Below are 14,513 nucleotides of genomic sequence, written 5' to 3'. Positions count from 1 at the left end.
TACAGCGTGGAAACAGGCCCTTCGTCACAACAAGTCTACATTGACCCTCTGAAGAGTAACCCACCCAGACCCATTCCCCATGCCTATATTTACCCCTGACTAATGCACCTACCACTATGGGCAATTTAGCATCTTTGGATTGTGGGAGGAAACCGGAGCACCCAGAGGAAACTCGCACAGACATGGGAGGAACGTGCAAACTCCACACAGGTGCCCAAGGCTGGAATTGAACCCAGGTCCCTGATGCTGTGAGGTAGCAGTGCTAACCACTGAGCCACCATGCCACCCCAATGTTAAACTAAAAGAGGTGGCAGGTCAGAAGATTGGACAAAATATAAAAACAGCAGAGATTGACTAAAATATTAATAAAGAGGAAAAATTGTACACTTGTAGCTTAGTGTCATATCCCATTTGATAATACCTCTGCTCAGCACATTGGCAAATTTTATATGTTAAAGCATATATATATATATTATTGGTCAAAGGCTTGGTGTGCAAGGGACAATTTCCAAGTTTGCATACAATACTAACATTGAAAGAATTATAAACTGTGAAGGCTATGTGGAACTCCAAAAAGACATTCATAAATTGATAGAGCGGATGGATAGGCAGCAGACGAGGTTCAAGTGGGAGGTGATACACTTTGTTAGGAAAACATTGAAAGATAGTATAAAATAGGGGCTGCAATTCTAAACAGGGAGCAGGAGTAGGTTTTGGGTATATACGTGCCCAGATTATTGAAGTTGGCAGGCCAGGTGGAGAGAGCAGTTAATAAAGCAGTTAATGAATAGTGCCCTCTGCTTCACTAATAGGGGAATTGACCAAGGAAGTGATGTTAAACTTGTACAAGGCATTTGTTCAATCCCAGCTGGTGTACTGTGTACAGATGCAGGTTGCAGGTGGAAAGATGTGAATGCATTGCAGAGAATGCAGAAATTACCGGAATGAGAAACTTCAGTTATGAGATTAGATTGTAAAAGTGGGACAGTTCCCCCTGGACAGAAGAGGGTTAAAAGGTGATTTGATAGAGGATTACAAAATCATGAGCAGGCTGGGGGAGTATATAGGGAGAAGCTGTTCCAACTTGTTAAAGAAACAAGAATGAGAAAGAATAGATTTAAAGTGAAGGGCAATGAAACAAGGGTAATATGAAAAAACACTCTTTCATTCGGCGAGTTGTTAGGGTATAGAATGTACTGCCTGTAAATATGGTGAAGGCAAGTTCAATTGAAGCTTTCAAGAAGGTATTGGATACTTTTTGCTTGTAAAGCAATGGTGTGTAGACATTTGGGGAAATGGCAGGAGATAGGCATCAGATAATAAGGCCAGTCTAGATAATAGAGCCAGTACAGGCACGATGGATCAAAAAGCCTCCTTCTGCACCGTAATAATAATGTGATTCTTTGATATAAATGATGATGAAGGGACTGAAGATACGGTTACTAAATTTGCTGCTGATACTAAGATAGTTAGGTAAATAAATTGAATACATAAGGAGGCTAAAGAGTGATACCACTAACTTGTGAGCAGGCATAGATCTAATAAATGGAGTTTAATCCAGGGAAATGTCAAATTGTCCAAATTGGCATATTAACTAAATGATGAGAGGTTGCATAACTCTGATCCAGAATCACATAAGGGTGAAATGCAGGTACAGTAAGTAATTAAGAAAGCCAATAGAACATTGTCATTTATTGTTGGGACGTAGGGATGTTATTCTGCAGTTGTATAGGGCACTGGCGAGACCACATCTGGAGTACCATGTACAGTAATAGTCACTTTATTTAAGGAGGGATGTAAATGCATTAGAAGCAATTCACAGAAGGTTTCCCAAACTAAAATCTGGCACAATTGTGTTGTGGTTATTTCTAATGATTGACCATAGGAGTCTAGGTTTATCATCATTTATTCAAATGTATGCAATGAGAGTCTATCCTAGACTAGCTAGAATAGAACCCTACTGAATATATGACATCCCCCTCATTTACACACCTTCAGTCAGGTAAATATATTCCACTAATAGAATTCCAACCCTGTCAGTACACAATGATACAAGAAACAGATGTCCAAAGTTCTAGGTACATATCCGCATTCACCCAAGCTGGGCCCACTTAATCTTGCCCTAATCTGGCCCTGATGCTGGTGATTACTTTACTCCTAATCTGCTTAATCTCAATACCTCTGAAGACATTTCTGGAGGATTCTGCTGATCTCTGCCTTTACAGTGTATAACGTTCATGTGGAGAATTTTGCTCCCTTGTTTTACTATGAACACAAAATTCCCTGCATTACAGTCTAGTTAACAGAGATTGGGATTCAAACCCAAGGTTCCTGGAGGATTAGCCTGGAGTTCTGGTGTACTAGTCCAGTGAAATACCATACCCTTGCATCCAATTTCTATTGACATAATCAACCAAAGTCCTCTTGAACGCTTCGATTGAACCTGTCTCTACCACACTTCCAGGCAATATGATTTTTAACTTTGGCCACTGCAGTCCAACACTGGCATCTCTACACCATATCTGAATGGGGGCAGTTTAAAAAAAGGTGAGGTGCAATGAGAAGTGGACGTTATGTGGAACAGTTGCTGAAGGTTGGTATGCAGGTGCAGCAGGCAGTGAGGAAAGCTAATGGCATGCTGGCTTTCATAGCGAGAGGATTTGAGTATTGGGGTACAGATGTCTTGCTGCACTTATACAGGGCCTTGATAAGGCCACACCTTGAGAATTGTATGCAGTTTTGGTCTCCTAATCCTAATCCATTCTTGCTATTGAGGGAATCCAACAGACTGATTCCTGGGATGGCAGGAATGACATACGAGGAAAGACTGGATTCACTGGGCTTGTACTTGTTGGAATTTAGAAGAATGAGGTGAGATCTCATAGAAATATATAAAATTCTGATGGGACTGGACAGGCTAGATGTGGTAAGATTGTTCCCGATGTTGGGGAAGTCCGGAATCAGGGGTCACAGTCTAAGAATAAGCAGTAAGCCATTTAGGACTGAGATGAGGAAGAATTTCTTCACTCAGAGAACAAAGAACAAAGAAAATCACACCACATTCAGCCCTCCGAGCATGCACTGATCCAGATCCTCTATCTAAACCTGTTGCCTATTTTCCAAGGATCTTTCCCTCTGCTCCCAGCCCATTCTTCTATCTGTCTAGATACATCTTAAATGGCGCTATCGTGCCTGCCTCTACCACCTCCACTGGCAACAAGTTCCAGGCACCCACCATCCTCTGCGTAAAGAACTCTCCACGTATAACTCCCCTAAATTTTCCCCTCTTACCGTCAACTTGTGACCCCTAGTAAATTAGTCCCCTACTCTGAGAAAAAGCTTCTTGCTATCATGATTTTGTAGACCTCAATCAGGTCCCCCCTCAACCTCCGTCTTTCTAATGAAAATAATCCTAATCTGCTCAACCTCTCTTCATAGCTAGTGCCCTCTATACCAGGCAACATCGTGGTGAACCTCCTCAGCACCTTCTCCAAAGCATCCACACCTTTTGGCAATGTGGCGATCAGAACTGTATGCAGTATTCCAATGTCTAATACAGTTGTAACATGACCTGCCTACACCTGTACTCAATACCCTATCCAATGAGGGAAAACATGCCGTATGCCTTCTTGACCCTCTATTGACCTGCATTGCCACCTTCAGGGTACAATGGACCTGAACACTCAGATCTCTCAGTAAATCAAGTTTCTTCAGGACTTTTCCATTAACCATCTAGTTCACTCTTGAATTTGATCTTCCAAAATGCATTACCTTGCATTTGCCTGGATTGAACTCCATCTGCCATTTCCCCGCCCAACTCTCCAATCTATCTATATTCTGCTGCATTCTCTGACAGTCCCCTTCACTATCTGCTACTCCACCAATCTTAGAGTTATGAACCTGTGGAATTCTCTCCCACAGGAAGCTGTTGGGCCCAGTCCATTTGATATATTCAAGAGGGAGCTGGATGTGGCCGTTGCGACTAAAGGGATCAAGGGGTATGGAAAGAAAGTGGGAATGGGATACTGAGATTGCATGATCAGCCATGTTTCTATGTTTCTATAAAATTGAAGCAAGTCATCACCTCTCCTGTACTCAAATCCTCATGCAATAAGGGCTGATATTCTATTACTTTTCTGATAAATTGCTGTGCGTGTATGTTAGCCTTCATTGACTTATTGACAACAACACCTAGATTCCTTTTTATATTTACATTCTCCAACTCTTCACAATTATTTCTCCTACCAAAATGGATACACTCAAATTTTTCCATTTTATCTTCCATCTGCCATTCACTAACTCTGTTCACATCCTGTTGAAGTTGCTTTACATCTTCCTCACAGCATACATTCTCCTTAGCTTTGTATCATCCTCAAGTTTGAAAACAGTATATAAAACATAGAAACAATACAGTGCAGAACAGGCCCTCAATGTTGCACCGACATGTGAACTAATCTAAGCCCATCCCCCTACACTATCCCACCATCATCCACATTTGTCCTTCACTTCCAAATTATCAATAAATCTAATGAACAGCTGGGACCCCAAATCCTTGTGGATCTCTACCTGTCATAGTCTGGCAATGTGAGAATGATGCATTTATTACAACTGTGTTTTCTGGCTAAATAAAAGTGGTGCTGGAAAAGCACAGCCGGTCAGACAGCATCCGAGGAGCAGGAGAGTCAACGTTTTGAGCAGAAGCTCTTCTTCAGGAATGATGAAGATCTTCTGCTTGAAACATCGACTGTTCTGCTCCTCAGATACTGCCTGACTGGCTGTGCTTTTCCAGCACCACACTCTCGACCCTGATCTCCAGCATCAGCAGTCCTCACGTTCCCCCTGATCTCCAGCATCAGCAGTCCTCACGTTCCCCCTGATCTCCAGCATCAGCAGTCCTCACGTTCCCCCTGATCTCCAGCATCAGCAGTCCTCACGTTCCCCCTGATCTCCAGCATCGGCAGTCCTCACGTTCCCCCTGATCTCCAGCATCGGCAGTCCTCACGTTCCCCCTGATCTCCAGCATCGGCAGTCCTCACGTTCCCCCTGATCTCCAGCATCGGCAGTCCTCACGTTCCCCCTGATCTCCAGCATCGGCAGTCCTCACGTTCCCCCTGTGTTTTCTGGTTGTTAGCCAATTCTCAGTAATTTTTGTTTCTCAGATTATCAGCATTTTCATGTTTTTACTTTTGCCCTTGTGTGAATCTTTCTGCCTTCCTCATAACTGTCTGAGGCTGAGACAGACTAACCACATCTTTGGTGATTTATTTGGTCTGAGTTCAGCTTGTGCTGTTACATCCAGAACTATTCATCCAACAACTCATAACTTGCTCACATTATTGTTACATACCAGTAAGTTGTAGTGTTTGATTTCAATGCCCAGGGACACTGCCAGTGTTTTATAGAGAGAGAAGCCAGGCCTGGGAATCAGGATATTTTGGCCCGGATTTGCCAATACAGAGATGGCCAATTCAATGGCTTGACTGCAGCCACTTGTCAAAATCACATCCTAAGAAGGAAAAGGCAGTTGATGCAAATCAAACTGATTAAATGTATCATATCGACTTATAACTAGCTCAGACATTTTTGCTCGCGGAGAATCCTGTAGAACTCACCAAATTCAGGAATCTTTAGAGGGAGCAATTCAATTTGTAGAAGACACGCCCCCTTTTAATGGCAGTAAATGCCATCTTCTGGTAAGTAAACATCTTAAATGTCCAAACCACTTTGCAAAGGCATGGAGAGAAGTTAAATGTGTAAGGTAAATGAATAAAAGGGTAAGGTGGTAAGTGAGTATGATAGCAGTGTAGCAGTAGGGTGGCTTGATGATGGGTGAGGATGCAGGGTGATAGTTCAGTAAGCTGGGTAGAGTAATTCAGGTGGGTAATCAAGTGGTAGAGGGTATTCAGGTCGTGTGGGTGGTATCAGCATTTTCATGTTTTTACTTTTGCCCTTGTGTGAGGATGGAGGGAAGGTAATGGGCAGGATTATGTTATTTGCCTGCAGGACTGTGTCCCCTTTTGTCCCTTCCTCAATTCTTTGAAATCTCTTTAGCACCAGATATCCACATCCCTCCAACTTCATCCATAGCTCCTTCTTTCTTTCACTCCTTGCCCTCTCTTCTTGCTTCCCCAACCTCTAATACATCCCTAAACCTTTCCACCATAGAACCTATTATTGCTGTATCCTTACCTTTGCTTCAAGAGGTGATTCAGGACAGCTGTAAAAATTAGCCACTGCATCCCTGCTGCTTTGATAGCCTGGTGAGAAAGGAGCAGAAATGAACAAAGATACAACATGAATTCTTCATTTTAAAAAAGTGCAGTACTTCCTTCCTCTACTTTACAAACAATTGAAGGCTTCTAAGAAAAATTTTTGGAAATCCTGTGATCTTAACCTAGAGAAGGCAAACATTCAGAAACCCAGTTGATATGCACTAGAACATTTGTAAGAGATTAGGAAGCACCTAACAAAACAAAGTGAAGGATTATTACTGATGAATCAAGTGCTGTATTGAACTTTAATACCACAGATAAACTGAGATGGAGCAGCAGTTTAACAATACAGGTCATTCTTCTAGAACACGATGGTTGTGTTCTTGTACAACCCCATATTAGAGAAAAGTCCCACTTTAGAAATAACACTTAAAGTGCTGGCGATGTATTCGCATTACAGCCAACACACATTTTAGAAGTTCACACTTTAGAAACAGTGTCCCCAATTCATCAATTGCAAGGTTTGTGAAGGTTTGTCAATTGCGTTAGAGGGAACTCATACTCACAAAATGCGTGCTACAGCAGAACAACTTGTAGATTTTCCTGCACAAACTATTTCATACATAATATTTTTCATCAGTATTCAAACAGGAAAAAAATGATGTTGTCAAGGAGAATACTGAGATACAGGCTATTTGACTAGATGGGATTGAGGTTCATAAGGAGGAAGTGTTGGCAATTCTGGAAAGTGTGTAAATCGGTAAGTCCCTGGGCTGGATAGGATTTACAGTCATAGTCATAGAAATGTACAGCATGGAAACAGACCCTTCAGTCCAACTCGTCCATGCCAACCAGATATCCCAACCCAATCTAGTCCCACCTGCCAGCACCTGGCCCATATCCCTCCAAACCGTTCCTATTCATATACCCATCCAAATGACTTTTAAATGTTACAATCGTACCAGCCTCCACCACTTCCGCTGGCAGCTCATTCCATACACCTATCACCCTCTGAGTGAAAAAGTTGCCCTTTAGGTCTCTTTTATATCTTTCCCCTCTCACCATAAATCAATGCCCTCTAGTTCTGGACTCCCCCACCCCAGGGAAAATACTTTGTCTATTTATCCTATCCATGCTCCTCATGATTTTATAAACCTCTATAAGGTCACCCCTCAGCCTTCGACGCTCCAGGGAAAACAGACCCACCCTTTTCAGCCTCTCCCTGTAGCTCAAATCCTCCAATCCTGGCAACATCCTTGTAAATCTTTTCAGAACCCTTTCAAGTTTCACAACATCTTTCCGATAGGAAGGAGACCAGAATTACATGCAATATTCCAATGGTGGCCTAACCAATGTCCTATACAGTCGCAACTTGACCTCCCAACTCCTGTACTCAATTACACCTCCTCTAATCTTAAAGACCAGGGACACATCAGGTAAGCGTCTCTTCTTTATTACTTTGTGATAGGGGACTAGCATAGATGGCAGTGCAGGGAGAGGAATGTTCCTCCTGCATGATGTTTGAGGTGAGGGATACCATTAGAGTCCCATCCAAGTACATCTGCAGGAAGTGCACCCAACTCTCGCTCCTCCAAGACCGTGTTAGGGAACTGTAACGTTCTATGTTTTATGATGTTTGTATAATAGTCACTAGACACATTGAGCCATAAAATCCAATGACAAATTTAATTGATTAAACTGCTTTTAAAGAGATCTGAATGAATTATGCAATTAGTCTGAGAAATGGTTTCAGTATAGATGAATATATTGTAATGCAGATATCAACCTGGGCTAAAGTAAACAGAAATGGATCAAAAATCAGAACATAATAGCCATTCAGTGCCAATCACTGAATGCATTTGGAGGGCATTGGACATGGTGGGCAGAATTTTATTTCCCCCCCCAACAAAATACAATTAAGACTATCAATTTCTGAACCACTTACTCAATGATAAATTTAACAAACAAGGTAAGTGTTTTTTCCTGAAACAAGCTTAAAGTGAATTGACTGAAAATATCAGGGATACAATCAGAAATCTTGAATTTGAAGTTTTCAGTGCTCTATCAGTAAAATTCATTAAGTATTTCATATTCTGATATTTTGAGTGGAAAATATATTTTTATTCAGTAACTAAGATGTTTTATTGATTTTAATTGCTAAAAATAGTAAAGTGGAGAAAAGGTAATGAAAGCAAATCTGATCATGCATTTTCAAATTCAATGCAAAAATACCTCAAATGCTTCCTGTAAATGCTGCTCAACATGAAGGCGCAGTGATTCACCAGCTGAGGAGTTTGGGGAGGGTGGTAGCCACCAGGAGGTTTCATTGCCCATGTTTGACCTGATGCCATGAAACTTGAGTCCATGCTGAGGAGCAATGTTTAGGAAGATGATGTGTCATAGGTGTAGTATATGGGAGCTGGTAGATGGGGTGCATTAAATTAATTAATTGAGAAGGGGCTAGATTCCATTGAAGGGGACTTTAGAAAATTAAACATTAATAATAAAGCAGAAGGGCAGGGGAGTAAAGAGGAAAACAACAAAGTGTAGGAAAAAAGGATAGAAAATATACTCAGAAGACTGCAGGAGTGCAAAACAGCTCTTAAACTAGCAACCTCAATTTTAATAAGGACAATTACAGAGGTATAAAGGAAGAGTTGTTAAAAATTGGCTGAGAAAATAGACAAAGGGGAAGATGGGTAGATGAGCAATAGCAGACATTTAATCAACTATTTCATAATGCTCAGCAAAAATTTATTCCAATCAAAAAGAAGGACTTGATAAGAAGGATGAGCTACTTGTGATTAACATAAGTAGTCAAGGGAAGTATTCCCTCCCTAACAACATCTACCTACATCACATGGATTACAGTAGTTCAAGAAGATAGCTCACTGTCACTTTCTCATGGGCAACAAAGCCTGGTCCAACCATTGATGCCCACATCCCATGAGTGAATAAATTAAAAAAGTCAATCAAAAACAAGGGCATACAAAATGGAGAAAACTCATCGCAGACCAGAGGATTAAGAAGCATCTGCAGGTGTCTAAATACCTAAAAGGAGAGTGAAAATTGATAATGAAAGTAAATCGGCAAGAAATAAAAAAAATAGTAAGTGTATCTTAAAAGAAAAAGAGCAGCTAAAGTGAGCATGGAACCGCTGTAGGATGCAACAGAAGAATTGATAATAGGGAATAGGGAAATGGCAGATGACCTCAAACACTATTTTGCACTGTGTTTACAGTGGAAGACACTGTAAATATCCCAACGATAACAAATAAATAAGGTACTAAGGGAGGTAAGTTCTTGGAACAGTCACTATCATGAGACAAAATGTTTGACAAACTAATGGGGCTGAAGGCAGACAAGTCACCAGAACCTATTGAGCCAAATGTTTTAAAGGAAGGGGTGCAGAAACAATGGAGGCATTGGTCAAAATATTCCAGACTGATTGGATTCCAGGAGAGTTCCTACTGATTGGAAAACTGATAATGAACAATCCCTGTTCAAGAATGGAGGGAGATGAAAAGTAGGAAATATAGGCTAATTAACAGAATTTCTATTATTCTAAAAATGCTCGAGCCCATTACTAAGGAAACAAAGAAGGATGTTTAGTAAAACTTAACACTATCAGAGTCCAATCTGACAACATCTATGAAGAAAAATCAAATTATTGAAGAAAACTCTCAGACTTGTACCTTACAAACTGATTAGTTTATTACACGATATATCATGGGGAATTCACCATCCTAACTGTGGCTCGGTGTTATTTCAAAGTACATCAGGATACTACAGGATTATAAAGAGAAAGCAGCTAAGGGCTGACCATTAATTACACAGTTTGGCATGTTTACAAGTTGATACTAAATTAGAGGTTAGTCATTAAGTTCAAAACTAAAGCACCATTATGTGGACAGATCAAGTGGTATCATCACCTGCTCTAGTTACACAGATTGCTAATACTAAGCAGAGATATCCCTAATTGGCTGAATGGCCATGAAGAGGCAATAACTAGAGAAGGAAGGAGGACTAATTGGAAAGTCTATGTCAGCTTGACTGGTTCTACAGCCTGCGCTGATCATTCAGCAAAGGGAGGAGACATGATCTTGAGAAGGAAGATAAGGACAACCTTTCACATTACCTCATAGTAAGGAATGCACAGCCAGCAAAATTCAGGCTGGGGATACAAAATGGAACTTTCAGCCGAATCAGGAAAATGGCTTCCAGGCAAGTAATGTTAACTTTTCCCCAACACAAAGTTAACTTTTGGGTCCGGTGCCTCTTCCTCAGAATGAAGGTGACTGTGATAGAATCAGCTGATCCAACTGTTACAACCTCAATGACATTGAAAATTTATTAGCTCCTTGAAATTATTGTTGAAGATCAGGATAGAGAGTATAAGGAAGTAGGGTTTAAGAGATAAATTAGAGAAAATAAGCTGAAAGTTATCTGCATTCCAAGATGGCCCTGGAACAGTGAGCAGTTTTAACAGACAAGAATACCACCTGATGATGTTTTGCTTAGTCAAGCCATATGTGGTGACAGAAGGCAAAACCAAATATCTGCTACATCCATTCAAATCCACATCCTGTATTTTTGAGAGTAAAGATGAGTGTCATAGCAGGGAGATAGGTCAGGGTGAGACAGAGCAATGACTTTAGAGATGTGTTTGAGGTTGAATAAATCATTTAAGTCGGTTCCCATACACTTTAAAAATATTCTGTATTAACATTTTTGAATTTAGTTTACACTAATCCCAGCATTATGTAAAGATAATACATCAGTACCTATAGACGATGCATAGCCATTGAATCTGCCTGAATCCACTGCATCTTTCATGGCTTGTAAAACCTTGTCATCAGTTGGAAGGTTTCCAAAAACGGTGGGATCACCTTTAGCAAAATGACAGACAGGTTTAAAAAACAACCAAAGATGAAAAAACCAAAACTGATTCAAAAGAAGTCACTGGACTTGAAATAGTTAACCCAACCTTCTCTCCACAGACAAGGCCAGAGCTGCTGGCTTTTTCCAGCAATTTCTGTTTTTTATTAGATTTTTATATATTCCAACAAGTTGATCAAGCCTCTGCTCAAATGGGTCCACTTCCAACTAAGCACCTCCTCAGCCAATTGGTTCCCTTTCTCAGAAGAACTCACTGTGAAATCTGGGGAAAGCACTCTGTGTAGCCACTGACAACAGGTTTGAGAGATTAACAATGCCTTTGGCCTCCCCAACTATAACCAGATTCAAAACAATTGGATGGGTACATGAATAGGAAGAGCTTAGAGGGATATGGGCTAAATGCAGGCAAATAGGACAAGGTCAGTTTAGGATATCTGGTTAGCATGGATGAGTTGGACTAGTTGCTATATAACTCTATGATTTGAAGCCGACCTGGTGAACGAGTAACGAAAATAGAAATTGCTGGAAAAGCTCCGCATGGCTGGCAGCATCTGTGGAGAGAATCGGAATTAATGTTTCGAATTGAGTGTCCCTTCCTCAGAACTGGTAAATGAGTATTTGGAACCTGATTCTGCCCTTGTCTGGAGGTCTTTTGCAGAATAGTCAACATGTCCCTATCTTAGCCAAGAGTTCTGAGTTGAAGACCTACCTGGCCCAGAGGTGTGTTTAACATTTTTGTGATTAGAAATATCTATAATCTCACAATGCCTTCAACGTCACTTTATACTCGAACATAAAACACAGAACAGCACAGCACAGTACAGGCCCTTCAGCCCACGATGTTGTGCTGAAAACTTATCTTAATCTAAGATCAACCTAACTTCCATATCCCTCGATTTATTGCTGTCCATGTGCTTGTCTAGCAGTCGCTTAAATGTCCCTAATGTTTTTGACTCTATATCACCAGTGGCAGTGCATTCCACGCACCACTCTCTGTATAAAGGGAGGTGGAATTGAGTTTATTCCTAATTTACCTCAAATCTTGCCCATTTAATTTGACAAAATAATCAACAAACAAAAACACTAGCAGACATCAGGAAATGCTAACCCGAAGTCTGTCCTGTATGTTATTTAATGGGAAATGAGCAGATCTTACCGATAGACAAGGAGATCATGGCTTTGTTGGGGTTTGGCTCAATCCTCATATTGTCCACAATTGCCCTGATTGGATTGAAGGTTCGCTTGGACATTTCAGAGGCACGGACATTCCACTTAGTCCGCCTGGATTTTAATCTTCCTGAATAAGTGAAGCCGTTGCCTTTGAAGACAGAGTCAAGGATCAAAAAGTTTTCGCTGGCCATTTTGCTGGAAAATAACAAAGAGGCGCATCAAAGAGCAGAACCTGACTGAAGAACTGAAAGAGAAAGAAGGAGTGAAATAAAGAATAAAAGGATGGATCTGGAGATGAAGATAGATCTGGTCTGGTGATATCTCCAGATGTGGAGGTTCTGGTGTTGGACTGAGGTGGAAAAAGTTAAAAATCACATGACACGAGGTGATCAGGTAGCTAACGAGGGAGCAGCATTCTGAAAGCTTGTACTTTCAAATAAACCTGTGGACGATAGCCTGGTGTTGTGCAATCTTTGATATTCCCAAAATAAGGTCACTAAAGCCATTTCTAAAGTCTATACTTGCCAAACCTGAACGACACAGACCATTCCAAATATAAAAACCATTGTAATAATGAAAGCAAATATTAGGAATGAGCTGCGATGGAGCTTCTGTTCCAAACACAGAAAAGGACACAGTACCTGCAGCTGGGAAATAATGAGATGTTCCTGGGAGTTGTTCTCGAAAGGAATTGAAAGGGAAAGGTCGCTGTGCCTCTAAAAGCTGAGCTCGGGGGGGGTGGTGAGCTCCTCCCTGAGAGCCCATTGGATCCTGCGATGGGCTGTGTCCGGCCACCGACCCCTCATCCAACTCTATTGACGTGCGACAAACTGTACAACAAGGACAGAAAACAAACCTGAGTTACTCAATCCATGTAAACATTGCCCAAGTGATGGCCAGAAGCTTCCAAGTCCTTGTGCCAAATGCCTCAGATACAGGAAAGTGACGCCAGAACTGTAATGTTGTTTGTTTTAGAGGATTGAAGTCAATTGTTTTTTTTAACTCATTATCAGGTTGACTGGATGCAAAAGATTCGATCACTTCAATATTTGTAACCTAAAGGGTACAGGAGCTGGAATCTGTTTGTAAATCATTGACTGGGGTAGGACAGATTGTTACAGCAGAGAGGTAACCATAAAGCACGCTGGACTTTATAAATAAAGCACAGTGATGTGATTCACTCTTGACTGCCCTCTATAATGCCCTAGCAAGCCACTCACTTCAAGTACAACTGGAGTTGGGTGACAAATACTGGTCTGGCCAGTGATGACCATATTGTAGAAGATAGAACTGTACAGCATAGGAACAGGCCCTTTGGCCCATGATGTTGTGCTGAACATGATGCCAAAATAAATTAATCACTTCTGCCTGCCCTTGGACCATTCTCCTCCATTTCTTGCATATTAATATATTACTTGCATCTAAAAGTCTCTTAAACACCCATATCTGATCTGTCTTCACCACCAAAATTCGGGCGGCATGGTGGCACAGTGGTTAGCACTGCTGCCTCACAGCGGTGAGGCCCGGGTTCAATTCCCACCTCAGGTGACTCTCTGTGTGGAGTTTGCACATTCTCCCCGTGTCTGTGTGGGTTTCCTCCGGGTGCTCCGGTTTCCTCCCACATTCCAAAAATGTGCAGGTTAGGTGAATTGGCCATGATAAATTGCCCGTAGTGTTAGGTAAGGGGTAAATGTAGGAGTATGGGTCTGGGTGGTATACGCTTCGGCAGGTCTGTGTGGACTTGTTGGGCCGAAGGGCCTGTTTCCACATTGTAAGTAATCTAATCTAATCTAAAATTGGCAGCGCATTCCAAACTCCTATCACTCTCTGTGTAAAAAACCTTGCCCCTAATATCTCCTTCAAACTTTCCTGTCTCACCTTAAATGCATGTCCCTTAGTATTAGACACTTCAACTCTGGGAAAAAAGATTCTGACTGTCAATCCTATCTATGCATCTCATAATTTTAGAGACTTCCATCAAGTCTCCCCTCAGCCTTCACCCCTCCAGAGAAAACAACTGAGTTTTTCTAGCCTCTCATTGTAGCTCATACCCTCTAATTCAGGCAACATCCTGGAAAATGAAACAAATGCTGGCGATCACAGCAGGTCAGACAGCATCCACGGAGAGAGAGCAAGCTAATGTTTCAAGTCTAGATGACATTTCACAGCTGAAGTGAAGTATGGATGGGATAGCACTTATGCTATAGTTTGGAGGGTGGGGGAATGCGTGGG

General features: G+C 41.4%; 1 protein-coding gene across 1 annotated transcript in view; it reads right to left on the bottom strand.

Annotated features, from left to right (window-relative positions):
- Window positions 1-12,472, bottom strand: part of tat (tyrosine aminotransferase) — an 85,915-nt gene extending 73,443 nt beyond the window's left edge. The window contains exons 1-4 of the mRNA XM_060837885.1: window positions 12,268-12,472; window positions 10,997-11,101; window positions 6,190-6,257; window positions 5,348-5,506 (exon numbers count right to left, since the gene is read on the bottom strand). Coding sequence (XP_060693868.1) covers window positions 5,348-5,506; window positions 6,190-6,257; window positions 10,997-11,101; window positions 12,268-12,472 — 537 coding nt within the window. The remainder of the gene's footprint in view (window positions 1-5,347; window positions 5,507-6,189; window positions 6,258-10,996; window positions 11,102-12,267) is intronic.
- Between the last annotated feature and the right edge of the window lie 2,041 nt (window positions 12,473-14,513).

The sequence above is a fragment of the Hemiscyllium ocellatum genome, chromosome 17 (genome assembly GCF_020745735.1).
Source record: "Hemiscyllium ocellatum isolate sHemOce1 chromosome 17, sHemOce1.pat.X.cur, whole genome shotgun sequence".
Lineage (NCBI taxonomy): Eukaryota > Metazoa > Chordata > Chondrichthyes > Orectolobiformes > Hemiscylliidae > Hemiscyllium > Hemiscyllium ocellatum.
The sequence above is the reverse complement of the archived record's forward strand: the minus strand, read 5'-3'. Positions and strand labels throughout refer to the sequence as shown.